The sequence below is a fragment of the Strix uralensis genome, chromosome 10 (genome assembly GCF_047716275.1).
Source record: "Strix uralensis isolate ZFMK-TIS-50842 chromosome 10, bStrUra1, whole genome shotgun sequence".
In the NCBI taxonomy this organism is placed as follows: domain Eukaryota; kingdom Metazoa; phylum Chordata; class Aves; order Strigiformes; family Strigidae; genus Strix; species Strix uralensis.
This window is the reverse complement of record NC_133981.1, coordinates 6,439,640-6,461,932: the sequence shown is the minus strand read 5'-3', so window position 1 is coordinate 6,461,932 and position 22,293 is coordinate 6,439,640. Positions and strand designations below refer to the sequence as shown.

The window sequence follows — 22,293 nt, the reverse complement described above, 5'->3', positions numbered from 1 at the left end:
TAGTTTTCAGCGTCCTCAGGTCAGCTTAGAAAAACAGGTATTTGATTTTGTTAAGTTTTAATTAGCAGTTTCTGATAACAGTTTTAGGTCCTCTGACATATGAGATACTCTGCAGATGTTCTGAAAAAAGATCTTTCTCCTCTGAATGCTGATGGATATCAAATGTAAACTGTGCTCTGCATATGAACTTTCATAGCACAACGCCGGGGTCTTCTGGCAATGCACTTCAGCTGTCTGGCATATAGCTCAACTGCCTCAATAAAAACTTTGGACAGTTTTCCTTGGGGTAATGGGTTAATGTAGTTTCAGTCATAGGAAATGGTGCAATTTCTTCTCCTTCCCTTCTTTTAGTTAGTACCGTGAATCAATTTGTCATCTGGTCGAGGATCTGCTAGAATAATTAGTTGTGTTTCCCTGAATAGCCCTGACGGGATGAAGACTTGGCCAGCCTGACAGTGTGATGTCACTAGGTGCAGCGCCGCTACCACCCATCGCTTCACGATAGCAAGCTCTTCCGATCCAAATTATTAAATATCCGCTTTTTTTGAGGTGGAGGAGGAAGAGAAAAGAAATTCTGATCCTAAAAAAAGAAAAGAAGGAAGTGGCTCATTGCGAAGCTGGAGAGCGGAGCTTTCCTGCGCCCCACGGAGGAACAATCTGACTCCGATGATAAAAGGCGCATAGCTGCATCCTGCCACGCTGTGGGGAGCTGCACCCGCCGTGCCGGCCGGCTTTGGGAGGCCGGCAGCAGCTCTCCAACCCGCTCGTCCAGTCTGACATCCCATCAGGAGCAGACCGGCAAACCCTACCCACCGGTTTCCATGTGAAACCCCAAAGGTTTGGTCTTTCAGAGAGGCGTCCAGCTCCAGATGCCAATGGACACTGTCCCTGGTCGTCACCTACATAAACCACTTTGGGCCACCTCTTGCTTTGCGTCTTGTGTCCCATTCTGCTGCCTCTCCTTTCTCTCACGTTTCCCACATTTTTCGTCATCGATATGTTTATAAGTGTATTTTGCTTGTTGTCTTCTCTGGAGCTCTTCCCAATTTTCTTGGGGTTTGTGATAGCTTTAGCCTTTTACTGAATCTTACCCAATTGTTTTGCCTGTTGGCCACCCCTTGTTCTGAGACAGATGTGGCCTTCACCTGCTTGGTGGCACCGAGCCACATTGCCCCATTACCCTGTGGCCATAAGCATAAATACAAGAGTTGGGCTGTCTCATCTCCCCACTTCTGCTGCATGTTCATCTATTTATTGCTTCAGACTTTGCAAATTCCTTGAAGTTTTTACTGTGACCCCGGTGCAGGACTCCTGAATTAACTCCTTTGGGCAGCTCCTTCTTTGTTCCCACTGCATTCACTTTTCTGCTCTCCTGATCTGTGTTTTCTGTTTCTTTCCCTGCTTCCTTAGTTAAATACCTCCCTGTTCTTGCCTCACTTCTCATAATTCTTTTATATTCAAGACCCGCCTGTGGCTGAGATGAATAAATCAAGGACTGAATACATAGCGAGCACTAGCTGTTCCCATGACTTGTTGCTGGTCAGCTGTGCCCATCTGAGGCTGGTGTTAGATGTGGGCTCTGGAGCTGCGTGTGAGGATCTTGCACAAAGTCCTGGCTCCTTAATGAGAGAGCTTAAAGTGGGAATATCCACCACGGGCAAAACTCCTCATGCAGAAGCAGCAATAACACTCTGATGGTGCCAAACTAGTAGGAAGATGATTAGAGCTTTTTCTATTTCTGGGGGAGAGCCAAGGGGCTGTAGCCAGCAAAGAGGCCTTCCAGCAATTCGCGCTGAGGTGGTGAGATTTTGGAAGCGGGCTCAGATGAGTGCAGGACAGAGCAGATCTTACCTGCACAGAGCTGGCTGTGCCCCCACCCGCTGCCGGCGGAGGTAGGAAAGCCCGGTGACTCAACTGCTGAGGTTGCTTTCCAAAAACCACCAAGCATTACCAGCACAGATGGCTGCTGGGCACAGCCTGAAAGCTTGGCAGGTCCCAGTACCTGCCAGAAGTGGACGCAAAAGGGTCTCAAATTTGCAACTGGGTATTTAGTTGCAAGGTGTTAAAGCAGTTTGACGACTCAAAAGGCAGCATGTGTGTGGCCAAGCACGGCAGCTCCAAAAAGGCAAGGCCCATGTACTCATCCAGATGAGGAGGAGAAAAGGAGCTCTGTGTGTCTAAGTTGTGGTGAGAAGGTTGCTATAAAAAGCACGAGACATATCAGCAGCATGAACCAAGTCTTGCCGCCGAGCTAGCGTGACACAGGCATAATCAGTCATATGTCACTGATTTTTCAGTGGCATTAATGAGTAATTTGTAATAGATTACCTTTCATAGTGACTTTAACAACCCATCCTGCTGAACGTGACACTGGGGAGTCACCGGAGCAGAGGAGTGCTGCCCTGTGTCTTGAGCAAGCAAATGCCTGGTGCTGCCAGCTTGATGATTGCGATCTTGTTTCCGTGTGATAATTGGCACCAGCCCGCTGAGCCCTTACAGATGGTTGTCATCTCTCCCCCAGTGCCATCCAGCTGCATGGGATGTCATTGGTGAACCCATGGCACAAGCAGGAGATGGTCCCACCACTGCGTTCCCACGTGTTTGGGAAGGGATGACCAGGTTGAGGTTGCCAGCATGTGGGTTTGTTAATGCATTATCAGTGTCGTGACTGGGGAGGTGACCTGATGGAGGATGTGTTGGGGGTCTGGCACCATGGCTAAAGCCTGACTTTGTCCCTTTCCATGTGTTCTCTTGTTGGCACAGGTAGGTGATGAGCTCTTGCTCCTGCTGGAGCTGTGGTTCGAGGTGTATACCCGGTGTTAGAACTGGCAGTGGTGGGGAACAGGGCCAAACAGGCCAGAGGTGGAAAATTTCATACTCATTCTACAGACCATTTATGTGTGTTACATTCTTATTTTATAGCAGTTTTGAGGCAGAAACTTTGAATGCATTTTCCACAGGACTTAATTTTTGTACTCTTGTGAGAGGTCCATGATGAAATCCCATGTCCTTTGCAGTCAAGTTGTTGGTGTAGAGCCCTTTTGGGTTTTTGCTATTTCTTTTGCACTGTTTGTCTTGCTTCCAACTATGACTTTATTTTGGTTTTCTCCTCCTTCATCCAGCAGAATTTCACATTCTAGTTGTCTGGTTTACAGGCAGGTCTTCAGGCAAATTCTGTACTGCTGGGTGTCACGTAACCATGGGTTTGTAGAAGATCTGCAGGGAGGTTTTCCTAAGCCTTTACTTCCAGGTTGAGCAATCCTTGAGCTCTTTCAAAAGTCTGTTTAAGCTGTCAACTTTGCTTTTGGCCTCAGGGTAAAACATTGACTTCGTTCTTTCCCTCAGAAAAGTTTCTCATCTTAAGGAAGTGAATTGTAATTTATAGTCAGATAGTAATTATTTCAGGTTTCCTTCCCTCCCAAAAACAGCAAATGAGAGAGTTATGTCACAAGTCCCATATGCTAATGTAATTAATTCTATTTCTGGCTTCCTATTGAGGTAATAGCACAGTAACAGCCAATTGGTACTTGGTCAAATGGGCCTGGGATGTCAAACACAAGCTTTTCCCATACTGAGTAGGGAAAGGGATCAGGCTGTAATGTTTGTGCTGTCTTGCTGTGGTGTTGGCAAGTGAAATAAGGTATTAGACTGACTTCAGTTAAAAACTTGATCACAGCCAATGATACAGATCCCATAACTGTGGTTTTATTTAAAAATTTCTCAATGTGAGTTATAAGCAAGTTGCATGCATTTTGTTGTTTACATTCTTAGTACTGAAAATGTATCAGGCATCCATCTGGTACCCTAATGGTGGAAGACCAAGATTGTGACTAAAATTATTATTCATTGTTTATTGTTTTGCAACTTAGACATGGCAAGTGGAGAGTTAAATTATTCTCCTTGGATGTACATGCAATTGTGCGTCTACTTTTACATCATCTGCGTGGACATCCGCTGAAGAAGGGCAGGTGGGAGAAGCAGGGAGGTATCACTTTGGTACTTTCCATCTGTACATTTTCCCTGTAGCATATACTACTGAAAATAAACAGCTGACTATTGTGTGACTTCTCTTCCCTCATGCCAGCATCCCTGTGGCCAATTGCTAGGCAAAGTTCGTTCGTTCTTTTGGTTTAGTTTTTCTCACCTTTTACTGAGTGTCAGTACAAAGTTGTGGTGATCTCAGTGTTGTTCTTGTTGGTATGGTACCTCACAGTGTAGATAACGTGTTGGTGTACTTGTGACTGTTATGCATTGGCATTTGGGTGCTTAGGTGGTTTGCAGGGCAGAAGTTGGGTTCAGCAAGTGCAGCCTCTAGAGCTGTGCAGGCAAATAGGTTCAATTAGCTCAGGCAGCGCAGAAGGCAACAGCTTGGGCTGTTCTCCTGATGTGCTGAAATGGCACTGGTGTATGTCAGTGTGTCTGTGGTATATTCATACTGGTTTGACCCACAACCTGGCTCAGATGTGTGTCTTCTCATAGGTGAAATGCTGGGCTGTGCTTTAGCAAACTGCCCAGTCCTTTGCAGCACCAGGATGGTTTTCAAGGGTATTTTGCCATGTTTTTTTCAGTCATTCTAGAGGGCTAGCTTATTTTTCTTCCTGAACCAGTGGATTATGGAACTGATATCAGTGATTTTTCAGCACTGCAACTTTCTGTCAGCCATACCTTAAACCATTTTTGTACCAATTTAGTGCTGTTTTTGCGGTCGTGTGGTACAGTTATTTAGTTATTTTGTCTGTAAAATGATCTTGAATAATTTTCCACCACATGCTCAGCTCACATGTTACTATGTGCTTTCTTAAAGAGGCAATTTATTGTCTTGTTCATTAATCTAGTTTCTGTCTACTGTGCAAAATTGATAGCTTTCATGTACAACCTTTTACCTTAGGCAGAAGAAAATCTTTAAAGCTGGAATGCATTCTCACATGCATCATCGGGAAGGGAAACGGCGAGAGTATGTGTGGTCTTTGGCGTTTGCATGGTATAAAACCAGAGAATATATTCTTCCTAAGGGAAGCTGATTGCTGCTAACTGCAAGTCCGTGGTTCTCAAGCGTTCTGGTTCAAGCAGCAGGAAGAAAAGCAGGATCACCCCAAAAAAACATATGTGGGTTCAGCATCACCTTGAGCTTTGGCACTTCCAAGGATGGAGTCTCCATAGCGAAAGCTTGCTCTGGTTCACAGGCCACAGTGGGTGAATGGAGGTGGGACCGCAAAATATCTTTTTCTTTGGATCCTGCCTGGCCTGGCTCCTTCACTTCCATTCTGATGTAGGCCGTTGAACTCACCTCTGTCAATAAAGTCTGTTTTCCCTTTCTAGCTATAGCAGCAGCTCCGACTGCACAGTCAAGGAGCTATCCAGAGGGAAGGCAGGGTTAGTCCTGCTTATAGGACTGGTCTTTGCAGTGTGGTATAGAGCAAGGCAGTTGCTGCTCCCCCATTACATTACCATCCCTGGCTGTTTTCTGAGCACGGCAAGGAGCTGCTGGCAGCGAAGAGGTGTTTAGCTCTGGGTTATGCTGGCCACAACAAGCACAGCCACAGTAACAGAGGTGAGAATTTGGCCTCGTGCAAATTCATCTGGGATATATCTGTAGGTATATTGAAAGACAGATAAAGATATAAAGCATGATATAGAATTAAAACAGACCCAGGGCGACAAATACCCTTGGGTCCAGTTTAGGATATCTTTGGGTCCTAAAGAGGAGCTAGTTTCCATCCCATTTCCTGGCAAGAAGAGTCTAAAAATGTGGTTTGATTTCAGCCAGTCTGACCTCTGCATGAAGAAAATCCATTTTGCCTCTTGCCTCTCTTTTCCAAGTGATGGCAGTCACTTCAGTGGCTGCTGTTGTACCAGCTACAGGCAACAAATTCAGGCCAGCCAACTGTAGCCAGAGCTTGTACCGAACCATTTGGACAGGGTTTGCTGCTGTGGCTCCTGCTCCAGTTGAGGAAGGCAGGTCACACGCCGCCTGACTGCCTGGAGGGAGCTCAGCTAAATTTTGATCTGCTTTATGGAGGTGTGCAATAAATAATGAACTTACAAATGACAGTTTTATCATCTGTGAGCTAGTCTTGGAGTGTTGTGGGCCAACCACTGAGAGGCAAACTTTGTGTTAAAAATCCTAGGTCACAGGTTCAGAAAAGGTATGACCATAAGTTGATTTGAAATGCTCCTTTTCTAGCAGGGGGAGGTTGTTAATGTTATTAGCTCAAGAAATAGATTATTTTTTTCCCCCTCTCTTGCTCTCTCTCTTTTATACTTTTTTTTTTTTTCTCCACTCTATGTGCAGCTCTCATGAACTTGGAGCTGAACTGGAATTGCTTGCATTGTCACATGTCTTATTTAATTGTGCAAATTGCTTTCTATTCCAAGGACAAGTTAATGTAGAAATGGAAAGGATTAGAACTATTGGGGGAAGCGATCACTCTTTCTTTTAATTTTTGGTTTTAGCATAACAATAGCTACTATTTCAAAAGCAGTCCCTGGCTCTGCCCTGTCACCCTTTCATGCAGGCAAAGTACTCGCGTAGGGCCTGAGTCTCCCCTGCTGTCTCCCTTGGGATAGATCCAAAATCCATTAATCGGCTGGAATCATCCATAAATCAGCTCAGTGGGCTCTGGGCTGAGGCTTCTTGTGCAAGCAAAACTAAATGTCACGGGTGGAAAGATGCCATCAGGGAGGAATATCCCTGTCAAGGATTGGGTCTCCTTTTGAAGTCCCACATAACAAAGAAGAAACCAAGCGGGGAAAAAATGAACATACACCTCTAGGTCTGCATAAAGACAGTCTAAGCACCATAGACTTGTCTTTGTAAAGCAAGCAGTAAAACAGACATTATTCCAGCAGCCATTTAGCCACCTCTTAAATGAATAATAACTTTTGAATCAGTACGTAGGCTCACCTAATACTTGCATTATTGATCTGTAATTTGCGTGTTTTTAAAGTGTTTGTCTACTCATTGGGGTTTAGTTTTTCTGCAAGTTAAAGATAATGTTTTGTTGCTTAAACCCATCCAATTACTGCCATGTGTAGGTAGATGTTTTTCAGGTCATTTGCAGAGATTGAGAGCTTGCCAAGCAAACCATTTTCCTTCCTGATTTCTGTTAATATATTAACACAGTAGGAAGAAAAAAGGCAAAACTGGGTGGAAAAATATCACACCCTTTTTTGCTGTTGTGTGTGGCAGTAGGAAGCTGTTGCTGTAAAATTGCAGTTTTCTTGTGTAACGTGAGAGATTTTCACTTCTGCTTGATTAAACAGCAGGATGCTGTACCATTCAGTAACAGCATTTCTGTTGTGGCCATTGTAACGGAATGAGATATCAACAGCATCAGGCACATGGAGTACTGGAAGCACCTGTATGCAACTCCCATAAATGCTGGTGGGGGTTTTGTGGACGGGTTGAGAGCAGTGCACTGCCATTAGTGTTTAATTTTTTACAGGTGTATGTGCACCATCTCTAAGTGTAGTTATATGCAAGAAAGATGGGTGAAGATAACAGTTCACAGCTATCAAAGTCCAGGAGTGGCTTGACATGTGATGAATTCCCACTCGCTTGTGCTTGGTTTTACAGTAACTAGGCTGGCAAACATACTATACGTGACTTATCCAAGTAGTGTGCTGGAAGTGTTGGAGTGACTTCATACCTGTGAAGAAATATGTTGGTTTTTGAAGGGACGATGTGGCTGACTTGATTTGTGCTGGACGGGGGAAGTACACTGATACTGTATAATGCTTGGCAGTGTTAGGTTAACAGTTGGACTTGATGATCTTAAGGGTGTTTTCCAACCTAAATGATTCTATGATACCATGCCAGGTCTCTGCAACAGAAAGAAAGGTAGTTTTTCCTCTGTGCTGGATGTCCCTGGCTGTGTTGGCTTCTGGTTCTCCTGCATCACGGGTCAGGTTGGGGCTAACAGAATCAGACCCGGCATTTCATGTGGACATCTCTGATTTTTTTTGGGTGGGGTTTTTTGTTTGGGTTTTTTTTGAGCATGCGACAACACCAGCTGCAGGATTTCAGTGCAAGTCTGGTGAATATCAATTAATTTCTTCTAAACACCTCCTGTATAACAGGTGTCTCTTCAACGGATCCTTTGCGTTTCCCTCTTCTTTTGCCATCTAACCTCCATCTGCCAGTCTGGCCAGAGGAGAAGACACCTGAGCCCCATGGTCCCACTTGGAGCTCTGCAGAGCCATGGTGGCGGATGGTGCAGAGCTCTGCCTTCACGCTGCAACCTTGTCTTCAGCCTCTCTCAAGCCCCGTTGAGCACCTCCCCATCCTTAAGGCGTTTTTCCTTGAGCACCTGCTTCTTCTGGAAGTTGGTTATTTAAAAGGGAAATTGAAGTGACTGGCTGAGGGTGCAGAGAGGAGGGGAACTGGCTGAAGGGCTGAGGTTAGCACTTTCTCCTCAGTCTGGTTGTCTTCTCACCTTTAAGTTATTTGTATGCATAGTTGGCTTCCCATGCTGATTGGCACTGAATGAGTCGGGATAATGTCACGGTTGCCCACGAAGCCGTGCCAGCATGAGAGCACAACCTTGCCAACACAAGGGCATTGATTAGTGCAGAGGAACTAGGGCAATCCAATTATAACCACAAATACCATTGGGTTTCTCAAATTCTTACTCAAATAACTGCGGACTCTCTGCTGTATTAAGGTGGTCTGGGCTACATCGAGAAAGGGCAATTCATAGGGCTTAGGTAGTGCAGAGTAAACAGGATTTATTTCTGAAATACTCTATTGCCTCTTTACACGTAGGGCAAAAGGATAGTATTTTTCAGATAGGTAGAAGCTGGCCAACCTCCTTTGCCTGCCTTGATATTAGAGAATGTATTTTATATTTCTTTTTTTGGAAATTATTACAAAATATCCTAAAAGGAAACTACACAGGAAAAATAGCTAAGAAGTTTCCTATCATTTCGATCTTGTTTGAGCATTGAATATTCCTTTGTTCCCTAATATTATGCTTCCTCTAACCTACTCAGTGGGTCAGATAAGGAAATGTGATATTTTTCACCACCATGACGAAATTAAGCTAAAGCTACAAAGAGCGTGAGGGTTGTAGCCTGGAGTCTTAGATGAGTAGTTCAGATCTGGCTTTATATTAAATGTAGAAGTGAACAGTCTCTCATGGATGAATCACATTCAATTAGCTACTTCCTGTGATGAACTGATTAAAAATTAAGTGGCACCAAATAAGACTGATTTTGCTCTTACATTTAAATAATGCTATAATTACATACTAATCAGATGGTAAATCTTAATTGTACACGTTCCATATGTTTTATTTGCCTGTTCGCCCTCTTCACTTTGTCGTCTTTATATCAGCGTGGAGTATATTTTCAGGCTGCTTTTATGTTTGGCCTAATTGAATATCAAAAGCAGTATATGTGAAACTTCCTGAATTCTATTCTTTAGCCAGTGGCAGCTGTGCTATTAGATGACCTTTACCATTCCCGTAGCAGAGAATAATAAAGGGAGGGGGGGAACTGAAGCCCAGCCGTGTTATTGTTAGAGACAGAAATAAATCATATATAATTGCTTCGCTATGAAGGCCAAATCCTGCCGTCCTTCATGCCTGAGTTAGAAATACAGGATTTGGACCTTTGTTTCCTGTGGTTTCCTGGCCACCTTGGACGTGCCCAGAATCCTCACGCTGCCGCTGCAGTGGCTAATTACCATCACCGGGCTCACGTCACGTTAAACTGAACTGCAGCCCAGGCTCCATCCCTTCTGCACAGGCAAGGAGATGGCTCTGTGGCAGGAAAGCCTTTACATGAATGTCTGCCTTTTAAGTGCCATTAGCTTCCATGATACTGCTTTAAAAATTAAGAAAAGCCTTAGATGTTGGATTACATGGTGGGTCTCCACAGAGTGCTTCTGTTTTGGTCAGCTGTTTGGAACAAGCCTGCTAACTCTTCATTGTAGTAAATAGGTATTTTGACATAATGTCCATGTGGTACTAACTTTATTAGCTCCAGAATGTACTTTATGTTTTTGTCTGCTTTTTAATAATAGATCACGAACACAGTCACAAAAAGAACAAGTGGAAACACTGGAGAAGACAGTGGGCAGAAAGCAGCATATTGTCTGACATGGAGATGTTGAAACACAGCCTGGAAGTGAATTCATTTTCTACGGATAGCAACAAGACTGGGAACATCAGTGAAAAGAAGAGCCATAAACGAACAAAGCGGTTTCTCTCATACCCTCGTTTTGTGGAAGTGATGGTGGTGGCTGACAGCAGGATGGTTGCCTACCATGGAGCTAATCTACAGCACTATGTCTTAACGTTAATGTCAATAGTGAGTACTCAACTAGCAGGAGTAGATTCACCCACGGATCATTTTCTAGTGGTCACAGAGCACCTTTTCTGCTGTGTTTGTATGCTGTACCATCAGTTTGCTTCAGCCAGGCATGGAGAAAATGCTGGGATTAGAGTAAAGTTTGGTAAAACTTGGTTGGTGAACATTGGTTGGAGTCTTCTTTCTTCCCAGACCCATCACGTTTCCTAACCCTTCCCACCCCTCTCCCTTCCAGCTTTCTGAACCCCAGCCAGCCCAAGAAATATCACGGGCCTGTTAGTCCACACACTGTACTCTTCTTTTTATTTAAGCCCATGTAAAATAGCAGCTGAATTTAAAAGGTTCTTTGGGGACTGTGCCTTCTAAGAGACTGGTGCTAGTAGGTTTTGCAGTTGCCTGACTTCCCTTGCTGTTGCAAAGAGAAGGAGCCTGTGGTCACTTTGATCCTTAGCATAGCGCTAGGGTTGGCTTTCCAGGCTGAGGACAAGCATTTTAGTAGCTGCTGGTACTAGGATGCGGTAGTGCAGTCCCCAAACAGGCATCTCTGTAGAGGCGGAGTGACTGGAAATGAGTATCCAGCATAGCTGTGTCACTGGAGGGATTTTCATCCTATTTGAGGGTAGAATTACAGGGAATATGTGGTCTAAAGCTGTCCATGTCAAAATGAGGCACTTGAGAGAATAAGTTGCTATTGACAGTCTTGATTGGTGGTCATTGTATCTCAGAGCAGAATGATCCTGTAATTTGGTGAAATGTGTGCTAAGGCAAAAGGAAATGTTGGGTTTTTGTGATACCAGCAGGTTTGCTTCATTCTGAAATTGTGCTTCTGGCAGGAGGTCTCTCCAAGTAGTATCAGAGCACTGAGTGGGCCAGAAAAGCAGCTCAGGAGAAAAGCAGTTGCAAAATGGATGTATTGTCTTAATTGTTTGTTTCCTTGAATGTTAGCAATAACTCTGAATATTTCTTTTTGAAACAGGTGGCTTCTATCTACAAAGACCCAAGCATTGGAAATTTAATTAATATCGTTATTGTGAAATTGGTCGTGATACATAATGAACAGGTATTGGAAGTGATTTTCTTCACCTCCTGCTTGACAGTGGCATTTATAGTGAGCACTGAGATGAATAATTAAAATACTTGATTTCTGTGTGTTGCTCATTAGGATGGCCCTGCAATATCTTACAATGCCCAGACAACATTAAAAAACTTTTGCCAGTGGCAGCAATCCCAGAATCACCCTGAAGGAAGTCACCTTCAACATGACACAGCCGTGCTTGTTACCAGGTATGGTGAATAGTCTCATGAAAAGTGATAGCCAGTCATGTGTCAGAGGCTGTGAGCATGTAATATATCCAGCTATGGGAAATGTTCAGTTTTTAATGTGGGTGCAATGACATTTGCAATTGTGGGAGCAGTGTAACTGTGAGCAGAATTGGGATAACGTGTCCACCATAGCGGAAGATGACATTGAGAGGTTCAGGACTGCCCAAGGTCTGCCCATGGGTTTAAAATAAGATGAAAAACTCTGACTATGGTAGGGAGTTGGTTCAGACTCTGACTGGACAATGTGGCAAACCAGCATGAGAAGGTCCGTTGGAGGACCAAGAATTGCATTTGGATGTTGTTATTATTGTGCTTGTACCTTAGCTCACTGCTGCATTGAAAATTAATGTGTTGGGTCTGTTCTGCTTTCAGACAGGATATTTGTAGAGCACACGACAAATGTGATACTCTGGGTAAGGAAAACCTTTTCTTTGTCTTTTAATAACTTTTTTTGTAGTGACAACCTTAGTTGCCTGTGCTGAACCGTGGGTGATATTTCTTTCTCTATTGTAAACCTCTTTGTTCTTTCCTAGGTCTGGCAGAGCTGGGCACAGTCTGTGACCCATACAGGAGCTGTTCAATTAGTGAAGATAACGGACTGAGCACTGCTTTCACAATAGCACATGAACTTGGCCATGTGTATGTTTTATGTAAATACATTTGCATTTAAATAGTCCAAGATTTATGCTAGCTAGGGCTTGCCAGCCAGGCTAGGGCTTGGTACCTGCTGAGCCTAATTATTTGAGAGAAGATAAATATAGTTGGGTAGAAGATGCACCACTGAGGAAGATTAATTTGTGGTGTGACTCTGGGAAGTGGTGGGGTGCTCCAGAGCCTATCTCAGAGCAGAAAAAACAGCAGACCCACATTTCCGGGAGGATGAGTAACAGGGCACCCCAAGTAGCACCTAAACAAGGGAGGAGAGGTAACAAAATGTCCCTTATTACTGCATCTTCCCACATCTACATGTGGCTATCAGCAGAATCTGCCCCACCAGCCATGAAGTCCTGGCCAAGCCACCAGGACTAGCCAGGACTTTGGCTGGATCTGGGAGGTACTGGGTGCTGGACCTCCCCAGAAGAGATGCTGTCATTCAAGATGAACCTCCTCCATTAACTGATTTTGACTTTTTTTGAGAGTGGTAGTGAGAAAAATCATCTTAGATCACATAATCCTTTACCCTCCAGCTACAATTTTTAGGCAGCTGGTTCAGTCCTGAGCCACCTCCTGCCTGGTTTGCAGTGGAGGTCTGTAGGTGTGGGATGGATGAGTACTTGGGAACAGATCTCTCATTGTTTTAAACTCCCTTTTTCTTCTCAGAGAGCTGGCTGAGACAGTCTATTTTTAACCACAGTAGTATTTGTTTAAATGAGATTTCCTGACAGAAAGTCCCCAAAGGTTTGGCGTTCCCCACACCTAACCTGTGGCTAATTCCTTCGCTAATGCTGCCCCAGAACTGCCGGAGGGGTTAGCGGCGCTCCCGAGCAGGAAATGCCTCTTTGCTCTTTTACAGAGAGCAGAGTGAAAAGGTGGTTCATTGGAGGTAATCCTAATGGGATATAAACTCCCCAGCCTTCGAACGCAAGATCACACTGGGTCATTTCCCCTTCTCCACTTCAAACAGCAAAGCACTTTAAGCCGTTCTGTCTCCGTTAGCGTGTTTGCCGCATTCTTCAATATGTCATGTGCTGCAAACTTTGCCTGGGTTTCTGCTGATATTGATGCTTGATGGCATTTTGTAAACCTACCACATAAAGTATAGGAGCCAAGTCTATCTCCAGTGCAACCCTATTTAGGCAACAGCATGAGGGATCAGCACGGCCCGAGGTATTCAACTGCATGGGCAAACATTTTGCAGCCAACATAGGGTGCTGCCTGTGTACGTGAGGGACTTAAGGCAGCAGTGGTTGGTGGGCTCAAGTCATTCATATCCTTCAGAAACTTATTCCCCCAGATCAACTCTTGGCTCAATGCCAGAGTACTTGCCATTTTTATGAAGGTGGGGCCAAACTTCAGCCTGTCTGCAGATTCGCAACCATCGGCTGAAAAGGAAACTGCAGCTGAAATTGCATCTTACTCCAGGATCCCTCAAGGACTTGTCTGGCTAAATATATGCAGTGACGGTGTGGAGAGCTTACCAGAGTGCTACACAGCTTTTTGCAGAACCAGGGCTAGGAACCTCATTTGAGCAATGTTGTTGACACTTCGGAATATGTGCATATTAATACTTTTATTCTGTAATATCTGTCATTAGCATACCTAGGAAAAATTCTTGGGTTTGCTTACATTCACACTGTTGCTTTTGCTATGCTAAATACTTGGCATTTACCACTTAACTGACTGTGCTTTCTGCTGCTGCTTTTCTCTTAGGTTTAACATGCCACACGATGACAATCATAAGTGCAAAGAAGACGGAGGTAAAAATCAACAGCATGTCATGGCGCCAACACTGAACTTCTACACCAATCCCTGGATGTGGTCAAAATGCAGTAGGAAATACATCACTGAATTTCTGGAGTAAGGCCTTGCATATGCATGTGTTAGACTGTTTTCACATGTGCATGTGTCCCGTGGGGTTCATCAGTTAATCTGAAGTCCTAGTGTGCAGCGTTTGGAGGAAATCAGAGGGATTTGTGTGTGCACACATCCTTTACATAGAGCAGGAATGCACCCCTGGCATCCAGTCCCTGCCGGTTCAGCCTCATGATAAGCTGGCAAGGACCAGCCTCTCTATGGGAAAGAATAAGTCTTCCCCCATGGATACTGCTTTTAAGGAATGTGCGTTCCCCTCAAACCTGAAGAGTGAGTTTTCCAAGCCCTGTGGCTCAGATAAGGAGCTGTGTTTTAGGAGGCAGATTGAATCTGCCTTTCTGCTCTGCAGGTCAAGATAAAGCCCTGACACTAGTTCCGTGGTAGGAACACTGTTCCAGGAGCCCGCGGGTCAGTTTGACGCACAATGATCGCCCATTTTGCTGCGATGCTTTCCCATGTGTTGTGATGAGGAGCAGAATGAGAGCCACGATGGTGTTCTGTCAAATCCTGGAGCTCAGTCCCTTGGGCAGATCTTCTGCTCATCAATGATTTTCTTTCTAAAGATGTACCAGCTTTTGCTCAGCAATGAAATGCAAGTCGTGCACTCTCAGAAATGCTTTTGCCAGGGTAGCTGACTGCACCGTGGGTGGGTGGTCGTTAGCACAGCACAGGGGTGGTGGTGAATGGGTAATGCACCCTCCTGTGCTGCTGTGCTTGAGCGTGCTGTAGCTGTTGTAGTGCTTGTTAAATATGGCAAATGTGGTGTGCATCTGCCCTACAGCTAGTGCAGGTAAACACCAATGGGTTCTAGTCTCATCGCCTCCTTTTCAACATCATTTTTATGATTTGTGTTGTAGCACTGGTTATGGGGAGTGTTTGCTTGATGAACCTTCATCAAGAACTTACACGTTGCCTCAGCAGCTCCCGGGACTGATTTATGACGTCAACAAACAATGTGAGTTAATTTTTGGACCCGGATCTCAAGTGTGCCCATATATGGTAAGTGAAATTCCACAACTTGGTTTTCCTGGTGTTCCCAGGACAAAATAAGGCCTCCTGGGATTGGATGAATGGGAGGCTCACAAGCCATCAAATTATTGTCAAGCTTGTGAGTTAACGATGAATCTTAGGGGGATAATTTTATAAAGGATCTTCTATGTGGTAAGGCATGTGGCACATATTTATTTAATAAGTTGATCTTTTCAATAACTTAAGCAGATGCAGTGTCGGCGACTTTGGTGTATTAACATTGATGGCGCGCACAAGGGATGTCGTACCCAACACACACCTTGGGCTGATGGGACAGAATGTGAGCCTGGAAAGGTCTGTAATACCTGGTGGTTCGTGCCTCCTAGCTATGTTTCCTAGGGCTCAGGCTAAGCACATCAGCCAAAATCATCCTATCCCAGTGGCTGGCTGTGTGGGGCACAGCTGACTGCAAGGGTGGAAGCCCAAAGCAGCTCTGTGTGTTTTAAGCCTGGTGTGCGTGGGTCAGCTCTACCCCAGATAATGTGATTAAAATTGATTGCTTGGTGTAACGTTGTTTAAAGCAGGTATTCCTTCTGGAGTGCTTATCTTTTTAAATTAATGCCCTTGAGTGAACCCTTGAGGAAAACTTTTGCAAAGCTTCCCTAGGCTTTTATTAGAAATTTCCTATGTGATGTGAGCAATTAGTAATTTTGCGTAACATAAACTTGCCAACTGGCTTCTCTTCTTGACAACTTCAGAGTAAAATATAGAACTGGTTGACACTTTCTGTATGGAACATTTTTGGCAGTAATTCATAGAAACTCTCAATTTCCATGTGCAGTGTTAGTTTCCAGCTAGCATTGTGGTTTCTAGAATAAGTATTTAGTTTTTAGTTGTCCAGATCTGGAGAAATATAGTTCAGAGCATTTTATTTTTCTTTTATTGAGATACTGAAGCTTTTGAAGAAAAATGATAACTAGTTATCAATATTTGTGTCTGAACAAAAATATTATTCATCTGGATCTAGTAAAAAAAGTGTGATGCTATTCCACAAGGTAAAGCTTAAAAAATTGCTTTTCTGGCTATTAATGGTCAATAGTTAAAGTTTTCTATAGAAATAGTCAACATTTTAACATTTTAATTCATAATCTTTCAAATGTATTTTAATAAAAATATCTGGATGCTATTTTAGATATAACTTTCCATACAGGCTGTAGATCTCCTTGGTTTTTGTTGCATGTGTCTGAATAGTCAGTTGTTCAGTGACGACTGATTTCCTTCAAGACAATGGGTGTAATGTATCAATTTGCCTTCCTTTCTTCCGGAAAAGAGCAGTCAACATGTTTGTTTTTATTGTTGAGAATGTACGTTAGAGATGTGGTTGGAAATCCTATTCTTGTGCTACTCCTTGGAGCCAGTGGTGCACCAATATTTAATTCATAATTCATGTAAAATGCCCCCTTTTTTTTGAGCCTCAAGATAAAGCTTAGGCATCTCTGGAGTCCCTGTGACTTGAGACCTTGTGTCTTCAGCTTCTCCATTTGTGACCTTGGCATCTGCTCACCACTGGAAGCTCAGAAATAACTATTTTCTTGAAATTCCAAAAATCTGGGCCACAATGTTATTTCGACAAACCTGCTCTGTTACCCTTGGATATGACCAGAGTGATGTGAAAACAACTACAATTGAGCAGCTTAGCACCTCCTTAGAGTTACCCCATGTCAGATGAGAGGCAGTGTCCAGCTGCATGGCTCTTAATAAAGACCGTGTAAGCAAAAACATTTCAGTCCACAAATGTAGACAATTTGACAAGTTTAGACAAATTGGACAAGTGTGACCTTCTCAGCTGAGAGCAGATGGGGTCTTAAGAAAAGCTAATGCAGTCCACTCGTGTTCACGCATTTGAATGTATTCTCAAAAAAAGGCTTTACGGAGTGATTCTTGTATCTTTGTGTTGGTCTAATTCAAGTTTAAGGTTTGGATCATGATAAACTCTCTTCCTCAGTGTTTACTTGGGCTTGTGAAGGACTGAGGTGTGAGTCTGGAGTGCTTTTCATTGGAATAAATCACTTTTTTGGTACTCTGCTGTGGCCAGCAGCCCCATCAAACTGCTGCTTGCTGACTAATGCCTTGCCTGAAGTCTGCATGTTAAAAGCCTGTGATATATGGGTTGGCAGATGGAGAAAATACCATGCCATTTTTTATGGAGATATCTTTGGAAATGAGGGAGCCTGAATAGCTAAAAAAAAAATCTAGCTAAAACTACTGGGATGTAGATATATCCAGGCTCTAAATTTATTCTTAAATCAAGGACACTAAACCAACATGGGAGTATTAACTTATGCATATTTTTCATGTGAGGACACTGAATCTGATATCGCTAAATCAAGTAATAAGCCCAGCCCAGAGTTTGGCCTTTGCTGGGTAAGCACCAGTTGTGATGGTTTAAAGTGTTTCACAGCACCAGTGCATTGTCAGGTGGAAATAAATCACTGAAAGAAAATAAAGAGGGTCGTAAACTTGGGCCTCTATCCCTTGTGGTTTTCAGGGTTGTTTAAAGAATGGTAAAAGAAGAGTAGACGAATAGTAATCATTTCTGTCTCCTGCCGTATGGCAGCAGGTAGCGTATATGTTATGCATGCATGAAGCTTCACAGCACTTGTCTGCCCCCTGCTAATCTATTCAGCCAAAGTCAGCCCAAGGATGGGAGATGGATTTGGTGAATTATCTGGGACTCCAGCGGCAAGACAAAGGAAAGGAAAGTCTGTTGTAGTGTCTCCCGTCCCTGCCATTGCTCTCCTGCTCAACTGTGCGTCTAAGTTATTTTGAATTTGCTCCAGACAAAACCTCTTTTATTCTCTTCATTCTCTGATCTGTAAGCTCATAGGAGAGAGAAGCCTAGCAGGCTTAGTTTTTCTGTTGTAACTCAACATAGAAATTATTTTTAAAATACAAAAGGCACGAAGGTTGCGCAGCCAGACTATTCACAGTGTGGTTCCAAGAAACACCATTGTGTTTCCATAAGATAATCCTGCTGGTTTTTTAAAACAGCTGCTCTTCCCTCCCACCCCCACTTTGTTTTACCATCAACTCCAGACCCCCAATTTTTAATAACATCAAGGGATGTAGGTGATTTCCTGGTTAATTCTCAACCATCGGATGGGAGACATACAGGTCATGTCACGGTCTGTTAGCTGTGTACATTCACTAGTTAGCTATTCAGTCATCTTCTCTGGGTCAGTGGTGCCAAGCATGACTGTGGTTATATATTTAGCTGTGAGCATCAACATTGCTGCGAGAAGTGCTCCACCAGGACAGCGCTGTAGGATTGGTTTCGTGCATTTTTGTACATTGATGATAGCTGTCAGACCTCTTTGTCCCTGTACAAGGCTGGCACAGGGGTCCCCATTCTGCAGTTTTTCAACCCTCTAAATGCCAGGAGGAGTTGTGCGTCATAAGGGTTTGTCCCACAGTAAAGAAACAGGCATTTCAGCTTATTTTATTCCAGTCCTTTACTGTAGCAGATATTTTTCAGCCAGTTTCTACCTGGGGAATCAAATCTTCAGATGAAAGCAAATCCAGGGCACGCTGCAGCCTAGAGACAATGCTCATCTCTGAGAAAACACCACATCTAGGGCCCAAGCTATGAGTTGTTCAGCCATCCTGCAAACCATGCCCATCGGCAAACACATCTGGGATCAGCTTTCTTCATAGCATAACAACATGGCAAGTCAGCCATCATGGACAAAAGGTGCTAAACCTGCTGCAGAGACAGTGTCCTATGGGCTGGGTATACAACCTGCCTGATAGCTTGTTTGCTCTGTCTTCCCAGATGGGTTTCTCTAAGGTGGTTCATAAGGATGTCTAAAAAAGGGAGCGAACTCATGGTGTGTCTTGACACAACCTCGTTCCGCTATTAGTGAAAGAGCTGGAAAAACGTGGCACATCAGTGAATTCAGCCCTCTTGCCATAAAGATCATCAGGTGTTCCCCTGCCTGAACAGCATCTGGTGCAGAGAAATATTGCAAGGGAATATTTTAATGATGCACTACTTGTTTTTTTCTTTAAGTCTGTAACATCTTCTAATCTGTGAGCAATCAGCAATGTTTGGGCTTCCTATAATTGCAAAGATTTAGGCATCTGCCAGTGCATGAGCACATCTCTGGGTTTAAATCTGCTTTAGCGAGCACTGTTAAGTGAGAGGGAAGCCCTGCTCTCACAGCTCTTGGGGACGCTTTTCCATCCACTCTGGTGGGACCGGAGGGTGACTCTCCTCTAGATCCCACCTCTCCAGAAGTCTGTGTACTTGAAGTAGCAAATGTACCCCAAAGGGACACAGTTTATACCATAAAAATGGGGGACTTGCCAAGATAATTTAAGCCAGTTTTCCAAACAAAAGAAAACAAGAGTTATAGCTGGAAAACAAAAGTGTAGGCCAGGCCTTGGCAAGCCCCATGTTATGGCTGAGTGAAAAAAAAAGAAGTAGTTGGATTGAGGAATTAATGTTTCTATTTTATTTGCCCTTTGGATTTGGAAGTTTCCTTTCCCACTTCGTACAGCTGTGGGGAGGTTTGTGTTTTCCCTGGTGTTTTTCCCCACCGCTTGTCTCCTCCCCTGACATGGTACAGTTCCTGCTGCTCTCCAGGAAATCAGATAAGCAGCTTTTTGAAAAGCCAGTGCCGCAAGCATTGCCGTGCTGTTTGGCACCAGTAAACAGGGCATATTAGGTGGTTGCTGTTGTCCTCAGTTGTCTTCCCGTAAATCACTCCCATGGAGTCAGGACCTTGCCTTCACTTCTCCCTTTAAGGGTGCAGAGAGAAAGAAATTATGGGGTTGACAGACAAAAGGTAAAGAAGTTTGATTTTATTAGATTGCAAAATCTTTGCAGCATTTTGCCTGTGGTTAAGAAATAAGTAAGCCTGAGTTTTGTCGTCCAGGCTGGTCGCTGTTGGTTGGCTCGTAATGCAAAAGCAATGCAAACCCACCTTTCCCATCTCTTTCCTTCACATGCAGCACTGCCGGTTTGGGATGTGCGTGCCCAAAGAGCGAGAGACACCGGTGATAGATGGAGCGTGGGGGACATGGAGCCCTTTTGGGACCTGCTCGAGAACCTGTGGAGGTGGCATAAAGACAGCGATACGAGAGTGCAACAGGCCCGAGTAAGTGCACGGAGGGGAAGTGCCGGTGTGTGAAATAGAGAAAAGCAGCTGGATTGCCCAAAGGGTCTGAAATCCCCGTTGGCTGTCCCCCAGCCCATGTGTGCCCCAGGGACCGGTGGCTTTGCCCCAGGGACTGGTGGCTTTGCCTGGCACGGATGAGGCAGCATGGGAACCCAGGAGGAGCCAGTCACAGGTTTGGTTTGTGGGTAAAGGGCACTAAAAAGGGATCCCTTCAATGGAGAGAGAAGGAAAAAGCTAATATCTGTGTGGGTTTATTGCCTCCTGTTTTCCTGGGAAAGCACAGCTGGGGTCCCACTTTCAAAGGTGTTTTTATTCTTCCAGAGCTGTGGATCAGAAAAGACAAAGAAGGGAAGGGGCCACGTTTTTATGCATTTTTCACCATTTTACCCCTGCTTTGACTACTTTTGCAGCTGTTCCTGCAGGCCAGATCCTTTATACAATTTTCTACCATTTTGCTCGTGCTTTGGCTGATTTTGCAGCTCCTGGCTGCTTTCGCAGCTGATCTTTTATACAGTTACTTGTCAGCTGGTGCAGACTAGCCAAACCTCAGCAGAAATCTGTGCCCCATTAAAAAGTGGCACTCAAAAATGTTTGCCGTCAGCTTGGAATGCAAAATCCTGAACCCTTTGAAATGGCAGGGAATTTTGCCATGGGCTTCGAGGAGACAAATTTGTGGCCGGCGAAATATTACTTATAGGTTGAGCAACCGGTATGAAAACAGCCTGTTTACATAAATTGTGAACTGTGCTGGTTTCTGTTTAACTGCCTTCTTTCAGCCCACGAGAGCAAGAAGGGGTGGGCAGGATGCTTTCTGGACTGAGACACAGAGAGGAGAGGGGTCTGTGGAGCTGGTTGGACTTGAGGGGTCTTAAAAAGATTGAGCAGGCTCATTCCATTGTCTTATCATTGGTGCTGGATGGCTTATTGCCAAGGAAATAGCCATTAGTGATGTGCCAGTGACAGTTTCATCACTGCTAATGGGAGAAGGGAGAGCTTATACCCATGGCACCAGTGGTGAAGTGACAGGAGAGGCTGGCTGAGCGCAGCTGGACGAGTGTCAAAAGAGAAGGGTTGAGGCTAAGGGAATGGGACACCAGCACACTAATTAAAGTGATGCTGAAAAACACACAAGTGCAAAGGAGTTCTCGTCTCGCTGTGCTGAGTCAGCATACGCCATATGATCTTCCAGTAGCCATGGAGACACAAAACTAAAATATCTTTACACACACAAAAATAACTATGCTGCTGAACCTTTGGAGCTGTCATTGAGATGTATTCCCATCTTCTGGAGACGCATCTGTTTGGACTGATAGCTTTTTGTGATAGAAAATCTCCTTTATCCTAATGGCTAGCCAAGGGACTTTAAATTCCATCTTCTCCTATAGCTTGTGTTTTGTATCTTGGTGTTTCCTGAGGTGTATTTCTGTGGCTGGGATTTGCAAAAGCACCTAAGTACACTCAGCACCAAGCTGCCTGTGAAATCCCCTGAGCTTATCATTAATAGTGGTTATTTTCTGGGCCCCCTTTCAAGAGCCATATAGCTGTCACTGACCTCTCCTCCAACCCCTCACAAAGTCTCCACAACTCATCATCTGTCCTAGCACCATCCACAGAGCTTTATACTGACTGTGTGGTTTTGTCCCTGTAATTTGGCATCATAGCGTGAGCTCCCACCGTTTGTGTCCCTGTTATCATGGGGCTGTTGAGATGATGCAAGTGAATGAGACACTGCTGGGTGCTCTCCTGCTTCTCCAAATTTTCAAAAGTCTTCAAAACCAGTTTCACCTGGGACCAAAACTAACCCATATACCTTGAGTAAGGTCTGGAATAGTTTTCAGTAAGTCTTTTATATTCAAGATGGTTTAGCTTTTTGAAGATTTTTTTCTGTGCACGAGGATCTGGGGTGGGATCTTGCATGCCAATAAAATATTGTGTTAAATCTGGCATTGAAAATGACCTCCCCCACCATGGTACAGAA

At 44.2% G+C, this 22,293-nt stretch overlaps 1 protein-coding gene across 10 annotated transcripts in view; it reads left to right on the top strand.

Moving 5' to 3' along the window:
- The window catches only part of ADAMTS9 (ADAM metallopeptidase with thrombospondin type 1 motif 9), an 86,127-nt gene that overhangs the window by 5,250 nt on the left and 58,584 nt on the right, over nt 1-22,293 (top strand). For 9 of the 10 annotated variants that reach the window (XR_012630230.1, XR_012630231.1, XR_012630232.1 and 6 more), the window contains 9 exons: nt 10,025-10,311; nt 11,288-11,371; nt 11,474-11,595; nt 12,007-12,047; nt 12,168-12,273; nt 14,005-14,151; nt 15,024-15,165; nt 15,382-15,489; nt 20,149-20,294. Coding sequence is in view for 7 of the 10 variants with exons in the window: in XM_074879049.1 (XP_074735150.1) it covers nt 10,025-10,311; nt 11,288-11,371; nt 11,474-11,595; nt 12,007-12,047; nt 12,168-12,273; nt 14,005-14,151; nt 15,024-15,165; nt 15,382-15,489; nt 20,149-20,294 (1,183 nt within the window). In the remaining 3 variants the exon portion in view is untranslated. The remainder of the gene's footprint in view (nt 1-10,024; nt 10,312-11,287; nt 11,372-11,473; nt 11,596-12,006; nt 12,048-12,167; nt 12,274-14,004; nt 14,152-15,023; nt 15,166-15,381; nt 15,490-20,148; nt 20,295-22,293) is intronic. The other variant, XM_074879047.1, reaches the window with a different exon arrangement.